General features: G+C 39.9%; 3 protein-coding genes across 3 annotated transcripts; 1 reads left to right on the top strand and 2 right to left on the bottom strand.

Annotated features, from left to right (window-relative positions):
* The first annotated feature begins 28 nt into the window (after positions 1–28).
* dscc1 (DNA replication and sister chromatid cohesion 1) lies at positions 29–2956 on the top strand. Its single transcript, XM_061289142.1, has 9 exons — positions 29–569; positions 655–823; positions 1139–1273; positions 1345–1435; positions 1528–1666; positions 1775–1827; positions 1901–2055; positions 2135–2283; positions 2436–2956. Exons 1-9 carry the CDS (start codon positions 400–402, stop codon positions 2545–2547), a joined length of 1173 nt encoding a protein of 390 aa, XP_061145126.1. The 5' UTR covers positions 29–399; the 3' UTR covers positions 2548–2956.
* A 1979-nt stretch (positions 2957–4935) lies between these two features.
* On the bottom strand, positions 4936–12113 carry LOC133161162 (carboxypeptidase Q-like). Its single transcript, XM_061289433.1, has 11 exons — positions 11983–12113; positions 11485–11602; positions 11107–11316; positions 10814–10930; positions 10435–10642; positions 10142–10349; positions 7923–8034; positions 7705–7796; positions 7381–7476; positions 7111–7216; positions 4936–5579 (listed from the first exon to the last, which is right to left on the bottom strand). Exons 2-11 carry the CDS (start codon positions 11600–11602, stop codon positions 5419–5421), a joined length of 1428 nt encoding a protein of 475 aa, XP_061145417.1. The 5' UTR covers positions 11983–12113; the 3' UTR covers positions 4936–5418.
* A 265-nt stretch (positions 12114–12378) lies between these two features.
* Positions 12379–19578, bottom strand: LOC133160606 (syndecan-2-like). The gene is made up of 5 exons (XM_061288400.1): positions 19291–19578; positions 15689–15821; positions 14795–15000; positions 14460–14715; positions 12379–14384 (listed from the first exon to the last, which is right to left on the bottom strand). Exons 1-5 carry the CDS (start codon positions 19348–19350, stop codon positions 14221–14223), a joined length of 819 nt encoding a protein of 272 aa, XP_061144384.1. The 5' UTR covers positions 19351–19578; the 3' UTR covers positions 12379–14220.

Below are 19578 nucleotides of genomic sequence, written 5' to 3'. Positions count from 1 at the left end.
TCAAACGCGCCCCAAAGTAGTTATGTGCATTCCCGTTCTTTTAAGTGAACCGAATTTGCAGAATCGTTCTTTTTTCAGTTCATATGACTTCAACCAGTAGGTGTTGGTAATGCGCATTGAAGCTGGTCCCACCTCGCCGTAAATCAAAACGAAGAAGAAAATGTTTAGGAAGTGATTCGTTCACGCTCCACGAAAGAAATTCGTTCTTTTGAACAAATCGTTCACTCACGACCCAACACTACCCCATAGTACAACTTCCGTCTCGCGACAAGAAGGCGCGTAACTTTGTTGACAAACTATTTTCTTACCATCCATAACAGACATTTAGAAGGCGTTATTCTCTTTCGTGTCCATGTTCAAAATTTATCCTGTATTTATTCAATCTGCGTTGTGTTCAAAATGAGAACTTTGGAGGAGATTCAAGCGACGCTTGAGATCGCCAAGCTGAAAGAAGAAGATCTGCAGAAAACGATTTATTGTTTGTCTCTGGGAGAGAACGTCTCGTCTGCAGACTACTGCCTAATGGAGCTGGACGACACACTGTGCAAACACATAGAAGCGGGTGACAGGTCGGAAGAATTTCGGAACTTTATAGTTCCATGTGAGGCTTTTGTAGGTCTCTGTAGACCTGACCCGATGTTGATGTTTTTGCAGCCTGGTGATCAGAGGGGACAAAGATGAGCACGCCGTGCTGTGTACCGGTGACAGGACCTACGATTTGAAGATCGCAGACACGTCCAACCTGTTGCTCTTTCTGCCAGGATGCAAAACACCCGATCAGCTCACCAGCAGCCAGGAGAGCACACAGCTTGTTCACGCTCAGGTTGGATAAGTTTGAAAATTCCATTGCCCCTCAAATCATTTGTATCATTTTATTTTAGATGAATATTACTGGTTGATTAACTCAAACTATATTTGCAATGAAGATCTTTCTTGACACCATCACATTCTAAATTTACCTTAAGGGGCATTTAAAAAATGCTGCAAAATGCACAATTGTGTGCTGTTATTTGTGATTTAAAGATTATTTTGAAAATTACGTCGTGATAATGGAAGTAATAAATAAATTCAATACTCAATAATCAAAGTAATTGTAACAAGGTCATGCAAATCAGCATCAGTGTTCAACTCTTTGCAGATCTGGGGCTTTTGCAACAGCTACTGGGAAGTGAAAAGACAACATCCTAAACTGAAGAAGCTGCTGAAAGTTTTAAGGGAGAACCCATATGAAGGGCCTGGCCTACCTGGGCAGCAGGAGAACGCTGAAAACACGGTAACATGCTTTTTCTCCTTGGACAAATTCACACTGATGACATCACAGCCAATGTGTATCTTCGTTTGTAGTACACCATGGACGATCTACTGGAGACAATTCAAGCCAGTGAAGAAGAGCTTAAGAACCACTTGAAGGCCATCCACGCCTGTCAGATAAATGGTAAGAGACAAAATAATAACACACTGTTAAATAGTGTTCAGCAATACTGAGCAATTTTAAAGACATTTACAGTTTAGCGTGAATTTCTTCAGGCTGCTGGCGTGTACTCGACTCTGACTACGAGATGAAGTTGCTTGGTCATGTGACTCAGCTGGTGGACTCGGAGTCATGGTCTTGCAACAAGGTTCCACTTCAAACCAGTCTGGAGGAGTTAAGCCCACTCGAGCCCAGGTTTGTGTCAGAAACCCAACTTTATCTACAGAGCACTTTAAAAGCAACTATTTATAAAGTGCTGTACATTAAGTAAAAAGAAAACTTATTATTTAATGTCATTCACAGAGAAATGATTGAGCACTGTTTAAACTGCTATGGGACACGCTACGTTGAAAATGGTAAGTAAACACTGTCGCACAATCTGTAGGAACTTGGAAAATGGATTTTACATATGCACTTACCTCCAAACAGACGATGTATTTTACGCGCTGGATGAGGCTAAAGTTTGTCGGGGTACTGCGCTCATGTTGCTGAAGAATGCCATCAAGTTCAACCTGAGGGAATTTCAGGAGGTGTGGCAGCAGAGCGTACCAGATGGCATGAGCACGAGTCTGAGCCAGCTCAAGGTTTGCATCTTCATCATCAGCTTTTCATTCTGAATTTGAAATCAATAGTAGTCATAATAACAAATTTTCACTTCTTTAGAGTGTCGCCCTGGTGGACCGCAGCTCCCGCCCCGAGACCATCTGCCTTCTGCAGGTAGAAGATCTTCCGGAGGACACACTGGAGCGCTTTAATCATCTCTTCACACTCCGAGAAAAATGGACGGAAGAAGATATTGAGCCGTATATAGCGTGAGTATTCCTTTTTTTAATTGCAAATTATGTGAGCTTTCACAATTTGCCAGAATAAAAAAAAAATCTCTAACTAGGTATGAGTCTGCAATTAAAGAAAAAATAAGTAAAAATGAATAAATAAATTAGTGTGTATATTTTTTTTTTTGCAGGGACCTGTGCGGAGAGAAACAGACCACAGGAGCACTATTGACCAAATATGCTCGATCTTCAATGCAAAATGGTGTCAAGATGTTCAACTCTAGAAGGCCTATTGCAACTTGACCTTCCATTACATACATTTAGATATGTTTAAAATGTTTGATACTTAAATTTGGAGTTTATTCAGTAAACTGTTGTGGGTATTCAGGTTCAGTTTTAATTGTTGTACAAATTAATTCTTATCATATTTTTGTTAAGACTTGAGTAACTGCCTCAAAATGTAAGAAAGGGCTGCTATTTGGATGGCTGTCCACAAGGTGGCGATATGTTAAAGAAAACACCCATATGTTGTTGACTACCAGCAGGACCGCATGACTAGCCTATGGGCCTCTTCTGAAAATGACTCATAATCAATGAAGGGATAGTTATTTCCATGTAATGTTGTAGAAGTGACCCTTTAAAAATGTTAACACTTGCAGAGATGTATAATATAATAAAGAGATGCATATCAACGGTAGCATAAGTAAAGCTACATTGAGCAACTGTTATTCCAGATGTGTTTGTCAAACTATTAGTCCTTTCCATTATGAGTATTGAATAACCAAGAAGCATCTTTTACAAAGGTCAATGACCCCTAGTGTATAGAGAATAACACCTCAGTATAGGCTTTTTACAGTATCACCTTAACATGTAAGATCTCTCAATAGTAGTTGTAACATAAACAAATGGCAACAATTACAAAAAAGCTAATGTTAAAAAAAAAGACTTATAAAACAGTACAAAAATTGTACCAGATGTAGTAGGTCAAATCCATGATGAAGTGACGTCTGTTGTTTTTGTTTGCATGTGGCTTCCTGCAGCTAGTCAACGCAGATGTGTGACTCATTGTGCTGAAACATCCAATCCGTTTCTCAACTCACACAATCGTGTGTGTGCATGCATGTGAATCAGCCCATGAATTCAGAAGGTACTAACAAAGGGTGACTTAAGGCCTGTTACAAGTTACAACAACTTCCAGTGCACACTCATAGTTTCCAAAAGAAACTGACATCACTGATGGGAATAATGAATTTGAAATACATTGTATTTCTTGCTGCCTTCTGTGGCAAGCAAAAATGTAATTAATTGCAAATTCTTGGCATCATTTTTATTCTGCTTTTCTATTCTTTATCTTGTATTTTAACCATGTCATCGTAGCTAATTTCATTTACTAGCGCTTCTGTCACACATCGTCATGAAAACAAACATGGTAATGAATGGTCATTCAAAGCAATGGTCATTTATCCATGATAATAAAACAATACAATTATTCTTTGTAAAATCTTACAGAAAGCAAAACTGGTGATGAAATAAAAGCTGCACTTTGAACACATACAGAAATATTAAGTATAAAAACCATGGAAAAATAAAAATGTTTGGTTCAAACCATTTTCCCTAATCCTTGTCACGTTTTGGTCTTACTTTAAAGCAGTGCTTCTCAAATAGTGGGGCGCGCCCCCCTATTCCTGGGGGGGCGCGTGTGACCCTGGGGAACAGGCTTTTTTTTTGGCAGTACTAGAATAAAGTGTAATTGCGCGTTTACTACAGCAGGGGGCAGTGGCGCTCTCATTGTTACTTCTGTCACGTTTGCGACAGTGCAACATTTTACGACTTACAAGACAAGTTAGGATAGTCACGGTGGGGAGGGGGGGCGCGAATAGTTTTCTTCTTGCTAGGGGGGGGCGTAACAGAAAATAATTGGGAAGCACTGGGTTAAATAAAGGTTAACCTAAAAAAAAAAAAAAAAAAAAAAGTGAACCCTGAACTTTGAACCCGCGGTGACCCCGCGGTGACCCCGTGTTGACCCCGTGGTGACCCCGTGTTGACCCCTGGGTGACCTTTGAACCCTGAACTTTCAACTCTAGTTAAAAATCAAAAATGTGCACATGACCCCGTGAACTTTGAACCGACCTTTGACCCCTGGGTGAACTTTGAACCGTAAACTTTGACCTTTGACCCCTAGCTAATTACGTTTTTTTTTTTTTTTTTAAACCGGCATAGCAGAACAATCCATGGTCTTCAGATGCCGCGCTGTCGCCATCTCCTGGTCAGTTAGTGAAATGCTTTTGCTGATGTTTTTTTTTCTCTCAATTAAAACAAATCAATTAGCCAGTTGGTTTTCTTTATTTAATATCTATTATCAGACAAAACCAAATTGTGAATCAGTCACCTAGGCTATAGCAGAACAAACAATCCATGGTCTTCAGATGCCACGCTGTCGCCATCTCCTGGTCAGCTAGTGAAATGCTTTTGCTGTTTTTTTTCCCTCTCAATTAAAACAAATCAATCAGCCAGTTGGCTTTCTTTATTTAATATCTGATAGCAGACAAAACCAAATTGTGAATCAGTCACCTAGGCTATAGCAGAACAAACAATCCATGGTCTTCAGATGCCACGCTGTCGCCATCTCCTGGTCAGCTAGTGAAATGCTTTTGCTGTTTTTTTTTCCTCTCAATTAAAACAAATCAATCAGCCAGTTTGTTTTCTTTATTTAATCTCTGATATCAGACAAAACCAAATTGTGAATCAGTCACCTAGGCCAGTGCTTCTCAAATAGTGGGGCGCGCCCCCCTTGGGGGGCGCGGTGCTATTCCTGGGGGGGCGCGTGTGACCCTGGGGAACAGGCTTTTTTTTTGGCAGTACTAGAATAAAGTGTAATTGCGCGTTTACTACAGCAGGGGGCAGTGGCGCTCTCATTGTTACTTCTGTCACGTTTGCGACAGTGCAACATTTTACGACTTACAAGACAAGTTAGGATAGTCACGGTGGGGAGGGGGGGCGCAAATAGTTTTCTTCTTGCTAGGGGGGGGGCGTAACAGAAAATAATTGAGAAGCACTGCTTTAAAGTGAAAGATTATTTTTCACTCAAGCTTTACAGAATACTCTGCTGCGATATCACCAGTGTAAACACTTCTGACGCAGCTTCTGAGAATCCTCGTCTCGTCCTCCCAACAACTACCGAGGCAGCATGTCCTCGAGGTCTGCTACCACGTACGCCACCACGGCCCACAAAGCCGAGCAGAGGTCCATGTCTCCAGGGTTCTGAACTGTCATGGTATCAGCTTCCGTGTGGTGGAACCAAAAATATCGACTGTCGGCTACATGAAGGCTGGCACCTGGATGAAGGCCAACAATAGGAGTTAGTAGTGGCTGAAATAGAAAAATGAAAAAATTGAATGTCACATTTATGTATCTCTGTATTATACTGAAACTACCGTGTCATCATACATTTTTGGACTTTTCCATCTTTAAAATTGAAGATATTAAAATATGTAAATACCACACAAACTACACCATGAAACATAAAATCACATTTGTTGACTTTATTTATTTTGGAAAGAAAAAAAAAGTTAAAATCTACATGGTCCTTTTTAAGGTCATGTCACAGCATTTCCATCAGATTCAAGTTTGGACTTTGACACGGTCCAATATCTTCATCTTGTTTGACTTGCTAGTATGTTTTGGATCGTTGTCCAATTGCAGAACGCAAGTCTATTTCAACTTGAGGTCACAAACTCATAGCCAGACATTTGAACTGATGCAAGGAAGGCCTGCGGTTCTCTAGGTGTGTCATGGGATCTTTTGTTACCTCCTCGATGGGTCGTTGCTGTGTTTTGGGGATCATTTTTGTATTTCTTTTGGTCCACTTAAATTTCTCAGACAGGGTTTATTTAAGAAATTTCAGATCTGGAGGTAATCATTCTTGAGTGTGATTTTTCCAACACTGAGCCGTCTAACTTTGATTTTTTTTCCCCCTTGATAGATAAAATCATCATTTAAAAACTACATTTTATGTTTACTCACATTATTTTTTGCTTATACGTATTATCTTAAACACTTAAGTGGTGAAACTATACAGACAAAAAAGAAATTGGAGAAGAGGCAAATTACAAGTACAGAATCAAATTGCCACATGATATAAAAGTTTCATCTTACATGATGAAATGAGGGGAAAAGTAAGGGCTCTGTACAAATAGTGTTGAAACATTTGTACTCCTGTGTCCATATTTCTGTAGAGGGACCCTCAACCTTTCCCCAAGATACACTGACTGGCATTAGAGAGAACTGATGACTGAACTATTGAACTAGATTATGTTAAAAGTTCTTGATAAAAACCCACTTTTATAATTCGTCCATCCGTCCATCATTCTACTGTCTATTCCGTTTTGGTTTGCAGGGAAACATTTTGTCAGTACTGTAATATGGGTTTTCCTTTTTGATCTGAACGACTAAAATCAATTTAGTTTTCCCACAATATTCTAATTTATTTATATGCACCTGAATTGGCTTATAGAGCACCTTGCAGCTGTAATGTTCATGACAAAATAACTACAGCCTCTATTCGAAATCAATAGTGTTGCTGCTTCGATATGGCGAAATAATCTCTGTTTATGGATCATCTAAAATTTGTGACCAAAAAAAAAACCATCATTCCCACCTCACAATATCGATTTACTGCATATTTTTTCTTTCCGATCAATTTGAAACCAGACGTCATTTGGCAAGAGGCTGAGGAAGTGAATCTCTGTGTGCAGCATTTTTTTGTTTTTGTTTAACGTAATAGGATATTCTGTCACACCACAGAAACTAGTATAACTACTTCTCATTTCCCGATCTGGTGAGTAACATCCTACTGATTAATCTGACCTGGTACTCCAGCCTGCATCCAAGGCGAGATGTCCGTACCCTCTCCATGTGTCTCCAGTTTGGTTGTATTGAGAGGAGCTAACAGTTTGACCACCTCCTCCATCACCTGTTGGTACACACATAAACATGGCCTCTTCATCTCGTCCCACCACAAAATCCAACCGGCAGAGAGAAATCAAGATTTATGTTTTCATCATCTCTTATTTCCTAGAATGAACACAATTGCAATATACCTAAAAATATATTTGGATTGTGATTTAAAGATCTTACCCTTCGTGCTTCAGCACTGCCTGTAAATTGCAGGGCCACCGGGCTGAATGTCCCCATGTCAGACTCCATGACCAGATCAAAGTTGGACAGATTCACCTGGATGGAAGAGGTCATGTAGCATATGGTTGAGTCTTAAATTAGCTCAATAAAAGATGGGAAACACTCCTCAGAGCTAATCACTGAATATTGAATTTGTTACATGAAGCCAGCGCAATGGCTAGAAGCAATGTGGACCACGTCTACAGATGCTTTAGTAATTTCTATTGCTCTGTGTTTTTTAATTCTGTTATGTCATCATTTTTTTGATTCAGAACTGCAGCAGACCTTATGAAGATCGTAGTACTGCTGCGCTCCAACTCCTCCCTGCTCTTCACCCGTCCACAGCACTGTACGCATTGTCCTTCTCGGACGTAAACCTGCAAATAGGTGTGGGAACACGTTAACAATAACACGAATGTGTACCACTTCACAGTAAAAGTATCCTTGTATGAATTATAAGTCATTATTTACTGGGCTTTGTGTGATCGTTTGGCTTGCCCCACCTAGCTGTTTTATGAGTGACAGGACTTCCCAGGAAATCATGGCTCCGCCCCCATCATCCATAGCACCCTGGCCAACATCCCAACTGTCAAGATGACCACTCAATAGGACAACCTAGAGCATAGATGTGAAAATGTTCTTACTAAATGCGTCCTGTTGGAAACAAAACAGACAAACACAGTTTCCAGTAATGTTATGTTACGTCAAATTCCTGTCAGTGGGAAGTGCAGGACAAACACAAGTGTGGACTATGATCCTGAAACATTGCACCAGAGTGAAAAACCAACAGAAATAAGAACAAAGACCTTGTTTCATAATCCAAAACCAAACAAACAAAATATTGAATGTCTGAGGTCGAATAAAAATATTGTCTTGTTCCTATAAAAAATAATAGAAATTCATATCATTCCTTCCAGGGTTAATCTGTCATCCTAAAACTTTAATCATCCGCACAGAATTATTTCTGCCGTTCCTTTATTTACAACCAGACTTTTATGAGTCACACCTCTTTCCTGGTAGCACACGAATTTCTAGATAACGAACGATGGGTGTGTCAAAAGTCTAGATGCCAGAATGGGCAGAGATAAAATTAGCGCAAGCCAAGCATGTATTTTTTAATCACTTAAAAAAAGGCAGACACAAGTTAACATGACGTTTTAAATCGAAAACAAGCTGCATATGTAACGTAAAAGATTGACAGACGGTTGTAGGACTTGTAGGCAAAGTATAAAAGGTGAGAACAAAACGTTTGGAGGATTCATACTTGTTAGATAATTGACTAAATCCCATGCTGAGTCACTAAACCTCAAACCGCATACGTGTTCTTTGCTGAAACTGCAAAAGGGAAAATCCACAGGCTAGAGATGATTCAAGTACTGTCATGTGTTTCGTTTCCCTTTTCTGTATTTTCCCTGCACAAAACATTTTGGTCTCTATCATGTATGACGTGCAATGTTTATTTTTAACCGTAAATTGGGCAGGGCTCACATTTACTGTCTCTTTACTCTAAATGATTAAAAGCGATACACAATAAATGCACAATCACAAAATACTCACCAGATTCTTAACTAAGCATGTGAAATGAAAACAAGTTTGTAAAAATAGTTTCAAAAGGTCTACTTTTGCAAAAATAACAGTACTTGGGTAGAAGCAAGTTATCTGTTCATCAAATTCGACCCGTTTTTCTCAGTACGCAGGTATGTGTAATCTCAAAGGATTTGGACATGCGTGTTGGCTCAGGTCGTGGTATGTGATATATGATAAAATTATGATAAAGCAAAACCACATTTTATACCTGCGCAAGATCGCTTTACCTAAGACTGTATTTTTTCTTCTTAAAAATGAAATTGCTGGCATATTCATTCACATGGAAAATGAAATCTCTTTTCAATAGTCAGCAGATTGGTTAGATTGATTAAAAAGAAAAAAAAAGAGAGATGTGACATCATCACCAGACTTCCTGTTCTTTAGACATGAGAAGAAACTGCAAATAATTATGACGAACACAGCAATGGTAGTTTTGTGTATCATTTCATGCAGTCAGAACTCGGAATATTGTGCTGAATAAAACATAAAGTGATGAAGAAACTTAAAAGCTTTAGACATTCCGTCACTTCAGCAAATCCGGTCCAAATCTTCTCTCTGTAGTTTTTGTGTAATTCTACTAAAAGAAAGGCATGAAAGACAAACACCTCGTTGAGGCAGGTAATAAGGAGCACGTGTGCTGGTTCTTTTTCACAGTGCTGTGATTCTAAAGACATCAACAAATTAAAATTCCAGTGAAATTGGAACACTGTGTTAAATTAAAACAGAATGAAATAATTATTTTCAATCTATATTCAAATGTTAGGTTCATGTCAGCAAATTCTGTAGAGACCAGTTGTGCTAACCGACCATAGTTTGTCTGTATAGTGGATTGAGTTGATAGGTCGAAAAGGATTTCCAAAACATTGTATTCTGATTTTATTTATGTTTTACATACTTTATTGGAATTGGGGTTTGTATTTCACGCACGTACCTAATTTCATCTAACTTCGGTTCTTGTTAGCTGCGGGGTTAAACAATAAAGGACATATGAGCTGATAATTGCTCACACGTGACTACTAAACGGAGAAAATTAATTATTCAGGTGACATTAATTTGAATTGATTTAACATTTAGAAAACAAAAATACATTTGCATACATTTAAATAAACATGGCAGACAGAAAGATGCAAAGTACCTGCTCGGGGTGCTGCCAGCCTTTTATCTCGGCCACCGTGTTATAGGAGTCGGCATCTGGGAGCGTCTTGGCGGCCATGGTGAGTCGGACGGTGATCCGCTGTCCCCTCTGCGCTATACGCGACATGAGCTCAGCATCCTCCATGGTGATGCATGCCGTGGGGATGCGCTTCACACCATCCTGGTAGTCTTGCCAACCTGTGTGAGGGCTAAAGAGGTAGCGGCAAAGATGGATTCCGATTTTTGTTTGCTGGGAGTGAAATAGCGCAACCAAGTCTACGGGTTGATGAGGACCTATTAATCGAGAAAGGAGTGACGGATCGAATAAGTGTGGCCACGGCTCCAAATTTCGACGCCTCCGAGGCGCCGTATTCCCGGTATGCCACTGTCGTGCCGTAGCTGACAAATGGCTGGTTGAAGACCACAATCCTCCCTACGGCCTCGCTGGCTCTGCGCTTCAGTTCCTCAAAAGATTCAACAACCAACACCTCGGCCTCAATGCCTTCAGACCGGGAGCAAAAAGAAGAGGAAATAAGTGTTTGATAGAACAGTACAGCCACTTAGCAAGTTGTTATTTGAAGGCTGCTGGTTTATTAAATCACTACTTCTGCAATGATTTAGAGCAGAGGAAATACAGAAATAGAAATCCCTTTCAAAATGAAGCGTGGCTGACCTTCAGGTGGTGTCCCCAAACTGCTCCCCAAACCTAGGAGAGCCAGATTCTTGACCCTTGGCAAGGTCATCACTGCACTCTCCTTTCCTCTAACCCAGTGAGGGATTTTTACTGGTTCTGGTGATACCAAAAGACAGACACAAAAAAAATCATCCTTATCAAAGAACAACATATGAGATGATGATAAAGGAAAGAAATCTTTCTCCTCTGTCCAACATAAGTTGCACCTCTTACAAAGCAAAAAACTGTATGATGTGATTTTCTTACATTCGCATTAACACAGGATGACTTACCCAGATGAACGTCCAAACCATCCTGCATCATAGCTTTGTACATATATTTGATAGCCATCTCCAGGTTGAGCGAGCCACTGACACGGTTCCCGATCGTGTCTGTAAAGTCGGCGAGGCGTCCGTAAGAGCGATTCTTCGCGGCTCCGAACACAGCCAGGTCGATGATCTGTTTGGCCACATCTGCGTAGCCTACAACCTCCGCTGCCATGTCTAAAACACATAACAATTGTAGCGTTAAACCATTGGTTGTGATTTCCTTAAGACATCTGGGGACTGTATTAAATGATGGGGGAAACGGAATGATTGGCCATCGTTAAAATAAATTCCCATCAGCAGACCTCAAGAAAAAGATAACATTTAAAAGAGAGTGTGTGGTACCTTTCTGACCAGTTCTGTTGAATTCATATTTAACCATTGTTGGGCTTTGGGGTCGCCCAACCAGGGATTTTAGCATGAAAATAAAGATGAAGAAGCAGGGAGGCAGTTTACCGACCATCTGAGAAAAGACAGTTTGCCACAATTAACACTATATTAGCAATCAAAATAAAATAAATGCACTGATTTGTTCAAAATAAACAGAAAGGGGGGGGGGGACTAACTCGTTCTTACTTCCCTTGATAGTAAGATATTAAGAGGAAGTTGACAAGGTTACTGTTTCACTTTCACTGAGAAGACAAAACGAAAGCTATAACGATTAAATCATACTTGATATTAATCGAAACAATCTAATGATGAATTGATAACGCTCCAGGTCTACGAGATTAAACATATGAATGGAGGAAATTTGGGTAAGGGTAACAAACCGGTGTTGTGTAAATTTACAGATTGAAAAATGCGATCATGTTTGATTTGAAAACGAAGTGAAAGAACACAAACCCTGCAGGCCAGGGTAGGAGTCCGGTCGCTTGGGTTTTAAGACTGTCTCCGTCTGTAGGGTAACCAAAAAGATCATTACAGATGTAAACAACCTGAGGAAGTATTCTCGTGATTCGGACGGCCTCACCATTGCTGACTTCCTGTTTGGATACTTTCAGAATAAAAGCTTAATTGATCAACCTTTCGCAGTAAAAGCTAACGCAAACGAATGAAAAATAGTTCTCGTTCAGACAAATATAGTATAGAAAAATAATAAGAAAGGCAGTAATAGTATAACAAAGAAGATATGTAGATAGAAAAAATTGGTTCTGGCGTATTCCTACATTTGTTTCATCCTTTTTTTTCTTTTGTGAAAATAGTGTCTGCTTCCAAATAAAAAAATAAAGACTTGTAAAATATTTTATCAGCTTTTATTGAATGTATTCAAGACAATTGCATACATCCGGTTTGCTAACAATGAATTGAACCAGAATATAATAAAACATATATTTGAAATAATCTGATCCATTAGAATAAAGACAAAGTTTTGTACATTTTCCATATTGAAATTGATTATAGTCTAAATTAATATAAATTAATACATGTCATAGTATCATCACTACATAGTAGACACTGAAATGAAAGTTGCAAACGCGAAACTGTTTCGGTCCACACAGCATGTTTCCATTTAGAGTTTTCTGTTTACCCTCGGTTTAAAGAAAAGTACAACAGTCAATGTGGTTCTTTAAAGCTAAATCTACATGAGCATTTTTTGAAGAACTGCTGATTCTGCACCATCTGGCACCCTTAAGATCTTGATGAGAACAGTAAATCAGAGAGCATGAATCATCATAACATTGTGTTTATCCCAACCATGTCAGTCGTTCACCAGAATTCTGCAGGAAATTTGAGAAATGCATGGGAGCCTAGTTTTCTGTAAAATGGCAACAGAAATTTCATAAACATGTTTTATTCACCAACAAAAGATGGTACTGCGTATTGTTGAAATGGAATGAGTTTTAAACCTGAGCAAAATTGCTGCAAATTGTTTGGTAAAAATATGGTTTTATTTTGGGATTATATTTAGAGGTCCAAATGAGGCAACTTTTGAAAACATAGAAAGTCTAACAAAAAAAAAAAAACCTGCTCTAAAATAATTTTCCCTCAGTCCACAAAGCAAACAAAAAAATGCTTTCACATACAATTAGCACCAGGCGAAATGCTAAAACATGTATAGCTAAAACAGAAGACCTACAAAGTACTGCATTACACTGAAAAACCCAAGTGGTCATTTTAGTATCCCGTTTTACTGAAAAACCTTATTGTGCAGAAAGGCTCTCAATGCTGTCACCAGTCAAACCTATTATTATAGCTGCATGCAGTTGGCAGTTGCAATGGAATGTGGTTTGGCTTTGCTTGCTGCACTCAGTCATCACAGAAAATAGCCCTGTAAATATTAAGAACGTTCAATGCAAGGTTGACATAGCCTGTGTGCAAAGGCATCGGGAAAACAATGTATGGACTGAAAATGTTTTCTTTAAAATGGCTTTTGGGTCAAAAATCTCAAAACTACAAAATACCTAAACAAGCTACAATTGCCAAAGACAACAAAGAGAACATGACATTGAATGATGACAAGATAAGATTTGAGGACAAAAAAAAAATGTACCTGCAGAGGAACCTAATCTCACGTACCAAAACTGGACAGAATATGGAATAACATATTCGCTAGTCACAACAACAACAACAACAAAACATTCGTACAATTAACACAAAAAAAAAGCACTAAATGAAATGTAACAACATATGAAATCTGACCTCGACCAAACCAAGGATTAACATTGGGATCTTTGGAATACAAGTACCATTTTATGACATCATTCAAAACACAATGAAGATGTCCTGTTTTTTTTGTTTTGGTCAACTTCCTCATGACTAGCTGACACCATTGCGAGTCCATCTTAGAGAGGCAGTATGGGTTTAAGGCACAGTGTTGAATAAACTTTCCTTGACTCGAATGGCTGTGATCCTGTGATACTCTCGAGACGTTTCCACTCATTTCCCAGATTGGAATGATATGAATGCATTTCAATTCTTCCATTCTGTGTGAGAACTGCGCAGACTAAAGACAGAGCTGTGAAAAGAGAGATGAGCAGGAGTTTGCTCCGGTTGAAGATTTGAAAATAAAAGCTGATATTGAGCCGCTCTCAGTCCAAACTGGCAAGTGATGATATCTATTCACAGTCTGTATTGGTCAGTTCAGGCGTAAAACTCCTTGGTTGGTGCTTTATGGTAAGCTGATGTGGAAAGTTTGGTGTCGCCCAGGTCGTAGCTCCCTTCGTCCTTCTTCTTCATGCGGTAGGCCAGGAGGACAAGGAGGAAGATGGCACAGAGCAAGCCGACCACTACGCATGCTATCACCGCTGGAAGAGCAGAATGGAACCATGATCATGTATGTTCTACACGTTCCCTTGGGAGTAATGTAAATGCGCACTTACCTGCCAGCACCTCCGTTCGCTCCCACATGCTCTCGGATGTCACGTCATCGGGAGAGTCAAACACTCTGCTGCCCCGACTGACGAGAATTTCATTTGTCTGGATTCCGCTGGTGTCTTCATCGCCACTATTTTTGGGGGCGGAGGAGTCGTCCCATCTATCCAGGCTGTTGTCTTCGTCGGCTTCTTTGTTGTCCTTGGTGGAGCTGGGAGTGGAAGCGTGTGTGAACCAGTCAGCTGTTGGGCCATTACCAGGCACCTGAAACACACAAGCAGATGATGGATGATATGATAGTGTGAATGCCATACTGGGCCCAGCATAAATATTAGACGTTTACCTCTTCCTTCACGTCCACACCGATTGCTGTAGTTTCACTGTCCATTGTCTTGTTTGGTGGATCGTGGCGGTCAGCTGCTTTGGTCGGTTGACCGTGACGAGAGTCCGCTGTCGACAGCGTTGGAGTCATTTCTTCGCTCTTGTTTGAGTCGACAAACGTGGTGAGGATCTCCTTCTCCTCTCTGTGTAATTGGTGACTGATTGGATCTTGAGAAAAAAAAAATGGAGGGCACTTATTGACTATTATTGTGCATAGGCATTGTTGATTAGTACCAACTAGTTTCACAATGGTGAGAGAACATTTTAGCATTTGGTGTTCAAATGTTTTCTGTGTTTATAACGTGGTTGCTTCGATACCTGAGGTTTGAACACCCTCATTTTACGAAACCACAATTGCTCCATGTGATCACCCAAATTCCTTGAGCACATTCTCTCTTGGGAGAGGGCATAAAGATGACTCATTAGGAATACAAGGTGAAAAGTACTTTGCATCTGCTGTCTTCTAATAAAAACGTCACCTGCTCCACATGATTTAGTTTGGACATCTGGAACACCCACCATATCAACCAACATGTGTAAACAAGTCAAATAAATAAGAACAGCAAATGGACTGACTGGTTTAGGGTATGAAAGGACACGCCTGACAACGGGCAAGAGATCATTCATACACACAAACACACCCATTTGATGATGAACCCTTGAAACCCATTATCCAGTTTTTCCTGAACAAATAAATATTGACTCAAGCTTCCTCCCAACTATTTGTTTCAAATTGTCAAACGTTTTTGTTTCTTCTTTGTTACCAATAAGACTTACTGTATCATTTTATCCACATTGTACCTAAGTGCACCAAACATGAAGAACAAGAGCAGAATCAAATGCCAAGTCTCCTTACCATAGTCTCCAGATCCGGATCCTGAGCCCATGTCGTCGCCATCTTCATCATCTATCGGCAGCTCACCTGATGTTTGACCTTCTATGTAAAGGTCATCCCCCATGAATGGGTGCGACTGTGAAGAGACCAGCATCTGAGAGGAAAACAAAATCATTTGTTATCAGAGGCTTATTTCACGAGAACTACTAACCACATGAATAACAAAGAAGAGGGGGTAAAAACCACTCACAGAAAGTCATTGACCACCGGTAGTTGACCTTTGGTTTATGAGAATGTGTCAATAAAGTGATATCATACTGAGGCATGTGAAGGGAGGTCATAGTTTGTTTGAAGTACTGCACAAAGTTTCATTTGACACGCTGCTTACTTTTGCAGAATGCAACATGATAATAAGTCTGAAATTCTGTAATATGCACAACCACACACAGATGAATGTGGCCCATTGAGACATGAAGTATGCATGTCTGGTATGCATGCTATGCTTCCACTAACACAGGTGCGAACATGGACGGATCCCGGCAAAAGGAAAGGAAGGATAATTCTGATGAAACAGGTGCTGAAAACAAATGAAACAACACGGCCATAAACGTTGCTCTGATTCAGAGCGCAGATGCGTATCGTCATATGTGATAAATCACACTTATTAAAAAACAAAAATGTCGAATGAAACAACGGAAGAGGAATTTGTGAAACGAGGAAATAAATACAATCCATGACAATGACTAAATACATTTTTAAATATTTCCCAACACAAAAGTCGAGAAGCGAAGCATGTGCCAAATTGAAAGCAGAACCCTCAGATATGATCATTGACTTTTCTACCGATTGTGTGAATTTGATCCGTGATTCATTGAGACTTGAAAACATTTGCCAACTCAACTCGCAAACTCTGATCTATCAATTGTCTATATCGATCATCCTGACTCAGGGTCCAGGGGTCACGTGGAAATGGAGCGGAGCTGAAAGTCGGCTTCCGCCTGGGGAACGTCAAAATCAACAGATGTATCATAAAACATTTTTGCCAAAGTTTATCTTTGCAATGCCCTAAGGAAGAAAATTACGGAAAAATGGGGATCAACACTAAATTTAGTATAACAATGGTGATCAATATTACCACACGATCCACTATCTTAACTACAATTCTAAATATGTATGTCGTGTCGTACGAAATTGAGAAATCTTTTCTTCTTAAAGTCTTGAGCAGACTAGGTGGCTTGAAAACATGTTGATTCAATCCAAAAGCAAATGTTTTTTACTCTAATGTGGCCTCTTTTTTTTAATCCAAAGCAGCTCACACCAGTGTCTATTTAACAGACAGACTCTGGTTTGAAGGGAACAGTACAATCGTGGTGAAAGAAACCATGATTCCCTTTTATGGCCATAGAAGCTCACCTTACTGTGACCTCAGGTGCTTTCATCTGCTCAACAGCAAAAAGCTGTCTCCCATCTTTGAAAAATATCACACGCTATACATAAATATCACATCAACTAGATGGAGACGGGACGCCAACGTAGACCCATTGCGAGGTTGTGGGCGACAAGCCAACAGAAGAAAACCACCAACAAAATAAAATACAATTCACTATTATGCACCCGTGCCAAAGAGTTGCTCTAATGCCTGTTTACATGAAAACCAGACATCTGGAAAACATACATGGCGTCTCTCTCTGTCTCACACACACAGACCATACAGCATCTCTACCCATCTGGTAGCCCGGTGCTCTGTCATGAGACATTGCTGCAAATAGCCCTGTCACAGCAGTAAAACTGTGTGCAGCCATGTCTGATAGGCTCATGGAAATGCATTGGTATCACTTGTGAGAATTTTTTTCCACCACTTGGGCTTATAGTTATTACAGGAAACTATTTCTCACATGGTTCGCAGTCAACAATAATGATGGTAGCATGGTTGTGTAACCACCTTGACCACACAGTAGGGTAGCAGCACCAGACGCTGCGTAATGTACAGTATAGTTGGTATTATCTGAATTAAAAAAACCAAAAAATCAAGCTGAAAATCCACTTTGATTTATGGCTTTTTACATCTCCTTTTCGCTGTTGTAGGGAAATACCATAATGCCAGAGCAGTGTGAAAATTGACACCGAACATTACACACTCGCTTCCCTGCTGTGCTGAACGCAATCTTCACTGTCCAGTGACTTCACACGTCTAATTATCTGAATGCGGAATTCTGTGTCAGCTTTGTGAAAGTGCACACAGTCGTGTGAATGGCGCAGGCAGATAAATCTGGATTTTCTCCTTATGATTTAGTACATGGGTGAAGATTTTGCAAGATTACATGATGCAAGGAAAATAAATACCCACGCTGTTGAATATGAGTTTGGTTGCACACAAATTTAAACAACCCAAATAAACTAAATTTCACTGGTAAAAATATAGCCACAAATGATTTAAATCACATGCTTGCAAGTCAACTGGGACAAACTCTAGTAATAAGAATAAGCGGATTGGAAAATGGATGCATGAGTAAACCACTAGGTCACCTCTATGCTTTGTTTTGATGGGTAAAGATAAACTTGCCTTGATTTGAACAACAAAACTCGAAATTGCAATGCACAGTGCAACCCTAATGTGGGATTAAGCAATGAAAGCAGGTGTCCTAGAAAGTTGACCAATTTCTGTACGTCCCACACGACTTCTATCTTGCCTGGACTAGCCCAGTGGGACTCACGGTGAGTCATCCATCCAGAAAATGACACACACACACACACAAAAAAAGCTCACATCCTGTCCCGAGCAGGCGTTCATCATTGCTGGTTGGTTAACTAACTAGCAATTCTACAATTCTTCAATATAATGCCCAACAAGGCTTGGGTCGTCTGGGAGTGAGGCGATGATGCAAAGCTCCGGCGCAAGATCAGATTTATTTCCAAGACTGCGTTTTCACGTTAAAACCTACAGGGCCTTTTATGTACTGTATGTGAGGAAACTTCATAAACGCTCTCTGGAGCTCCAGTCTCAGGTTTCAGCTGGCTTGCTTTCACAATACACAGTCCAGGATTCATAAATACCACACTTATTTAAAAAGGTAACTTGGTTCCACTGTACTTTAACTGACTTCTATAAACAGGATATTTTGGTTCCTGTTGAAAAAAACAACAGAGTAGTTTCCAGGTGTTTTCCAGCTTTGCCACACACACAAGGAAAGGGGAAACAGGTTGGGTTTTTTTTTTGTTGGCGAGGAAGGACAATATGGCCTGAGGCGGGGTGTGGACTAAACTTGATTAAATCTAAAGCTTAATCCAACATGTGTGAGTGAGAAAATAATGGTCACGGTTTGTGGGGGAGGAGGAAAGAGTCAAAAGTCGAAAAAAAAGATGTGAACTTGACACCATCTCGCCAGCTACACATGGACTGAGGCTATGGCTGAATATTACTTGGCTAAATAGCCAAATAGCATATCTCTTATTTAAATGTTTACTTGAAATGGCGGGTCTGTGTTTTTCCTTGTAAATGTATGAATGTTTGTATAGAAAGTAAACTGGTACATTCAGATCATGGATAAATAGATAGATGGATAGATAAATATATATAGATAGATAAAACTTTACATTCGATGTCAAGTAAAAGCCGTACTTACTTTTTCACTTATGAATCCAGGCGCTAGCCCGACGAGGAACAACAACCACAGAGTCCTCATCTCAATTTTCAGCGTGACGGTGGTAACTGAGAGAAAAAAAAACTACAAAAGTTCCTCAATTGAAATGTATGTGATTAAATCAAAGTTAAATCCTTTACAGTTTATTGTAGTCGCGTTTCGGTCGATATTTTTTCTATTTTAAATCTCTGCTTTACGGCGTGCAGCAGCTGGACGAGTCGAAGTGTGGAGTAGCTTGCCGAGTCTGGAAAAGTTGTTTGGTCTGGCGAG

The sequence above is a fragment of the Syngnathus typhle genome, linkage group LG10, assembly GCF_033458585.1.
Source record: "Syngnathus typhle isolate RoL2023-S1 ecotype Sweden linkage group LG10, RoL_Styp_1.0, whole genome shotgun sequence".
Taxonomy (NCBI): domain Eukaryota; kingdom Metazoa; phylum Chordata; class Actinopteri; order Syngnathiformes; family Syngnathidae; genus Syngnathus; species Syngnathus typhle.
This window is presented reverse-complemented; position numbering and strand designations above follow the sequence as displayed.

Excerpts from the sequence above, each read along its gene's own strand:
- dscc1 (XM_061289142.1), top strand. The coding sequence starts at position 400 with ATGAGAACTTTGGAGGAGATTCAAGCGACGCTTGAGATCGCCAAGCTG. Across the intron at positions 1,274-1,344 it reads AGGAGAACGCTGAAAACACG|TACACCATGGACGATCTACT; the intron begins GTAACATGCTTT and ends CTTCGTTTGTAG. Across the intron at positions 1,667-1,774 it reads TTAAGCCCACTCGAGCCCAG|AGAAATGATTGAGCACTGTT; the intron begins GTTTGTGTCAGA and ends TGTCATTCACAG.
- LOC133161162 (XM_061289433.1), bottom strand. The coding sequence starts at position 11,602 with ATGGTCGGTAAACTGCCTCCCTGCTTCTTCATCTTTATTTTCATGCTA. Across the intron at positions 7,797-7,922 it reads GTCACTCATAAAACAGCTAG|GTTTACGTCCGAGAAGGACA; the intron begins GTGGGGCAAGCC and ends ACCTATTTGCAG. Across the intron at positions 5,580-7,110 it reads GATGCAGGCTGGAGTACCAG|GTGCCAGCCTTCATGTAGCC; the intron begins GTCAGATTAATC and ends GCCTTCATCCAG.
- LOC133160606 (XM_061288400.1), bottom strand. The coding sequence starts at position 19,350 with ATGAGGACTCTGTGGTTGTTGTTCCTCGTCGGGCTAGCGCCTGGATTC. Across the intron at positions 14,716-14,794 it reads GTGTGGACGTGAAGGAAGAG|GTGCCTGGTAATGGCCCAAC; the intron begins GTAAACGTCTAA and ends TGTGTGTTTCAG. Across the intron at positions 14,385-14,459 it reads GCGAACGGAGGTGCTGGCAG|CGGTGATAGCATGCGTAGTG; the intron begins GTAAGTGCGCAT and ends CTGCTCTTCCAG.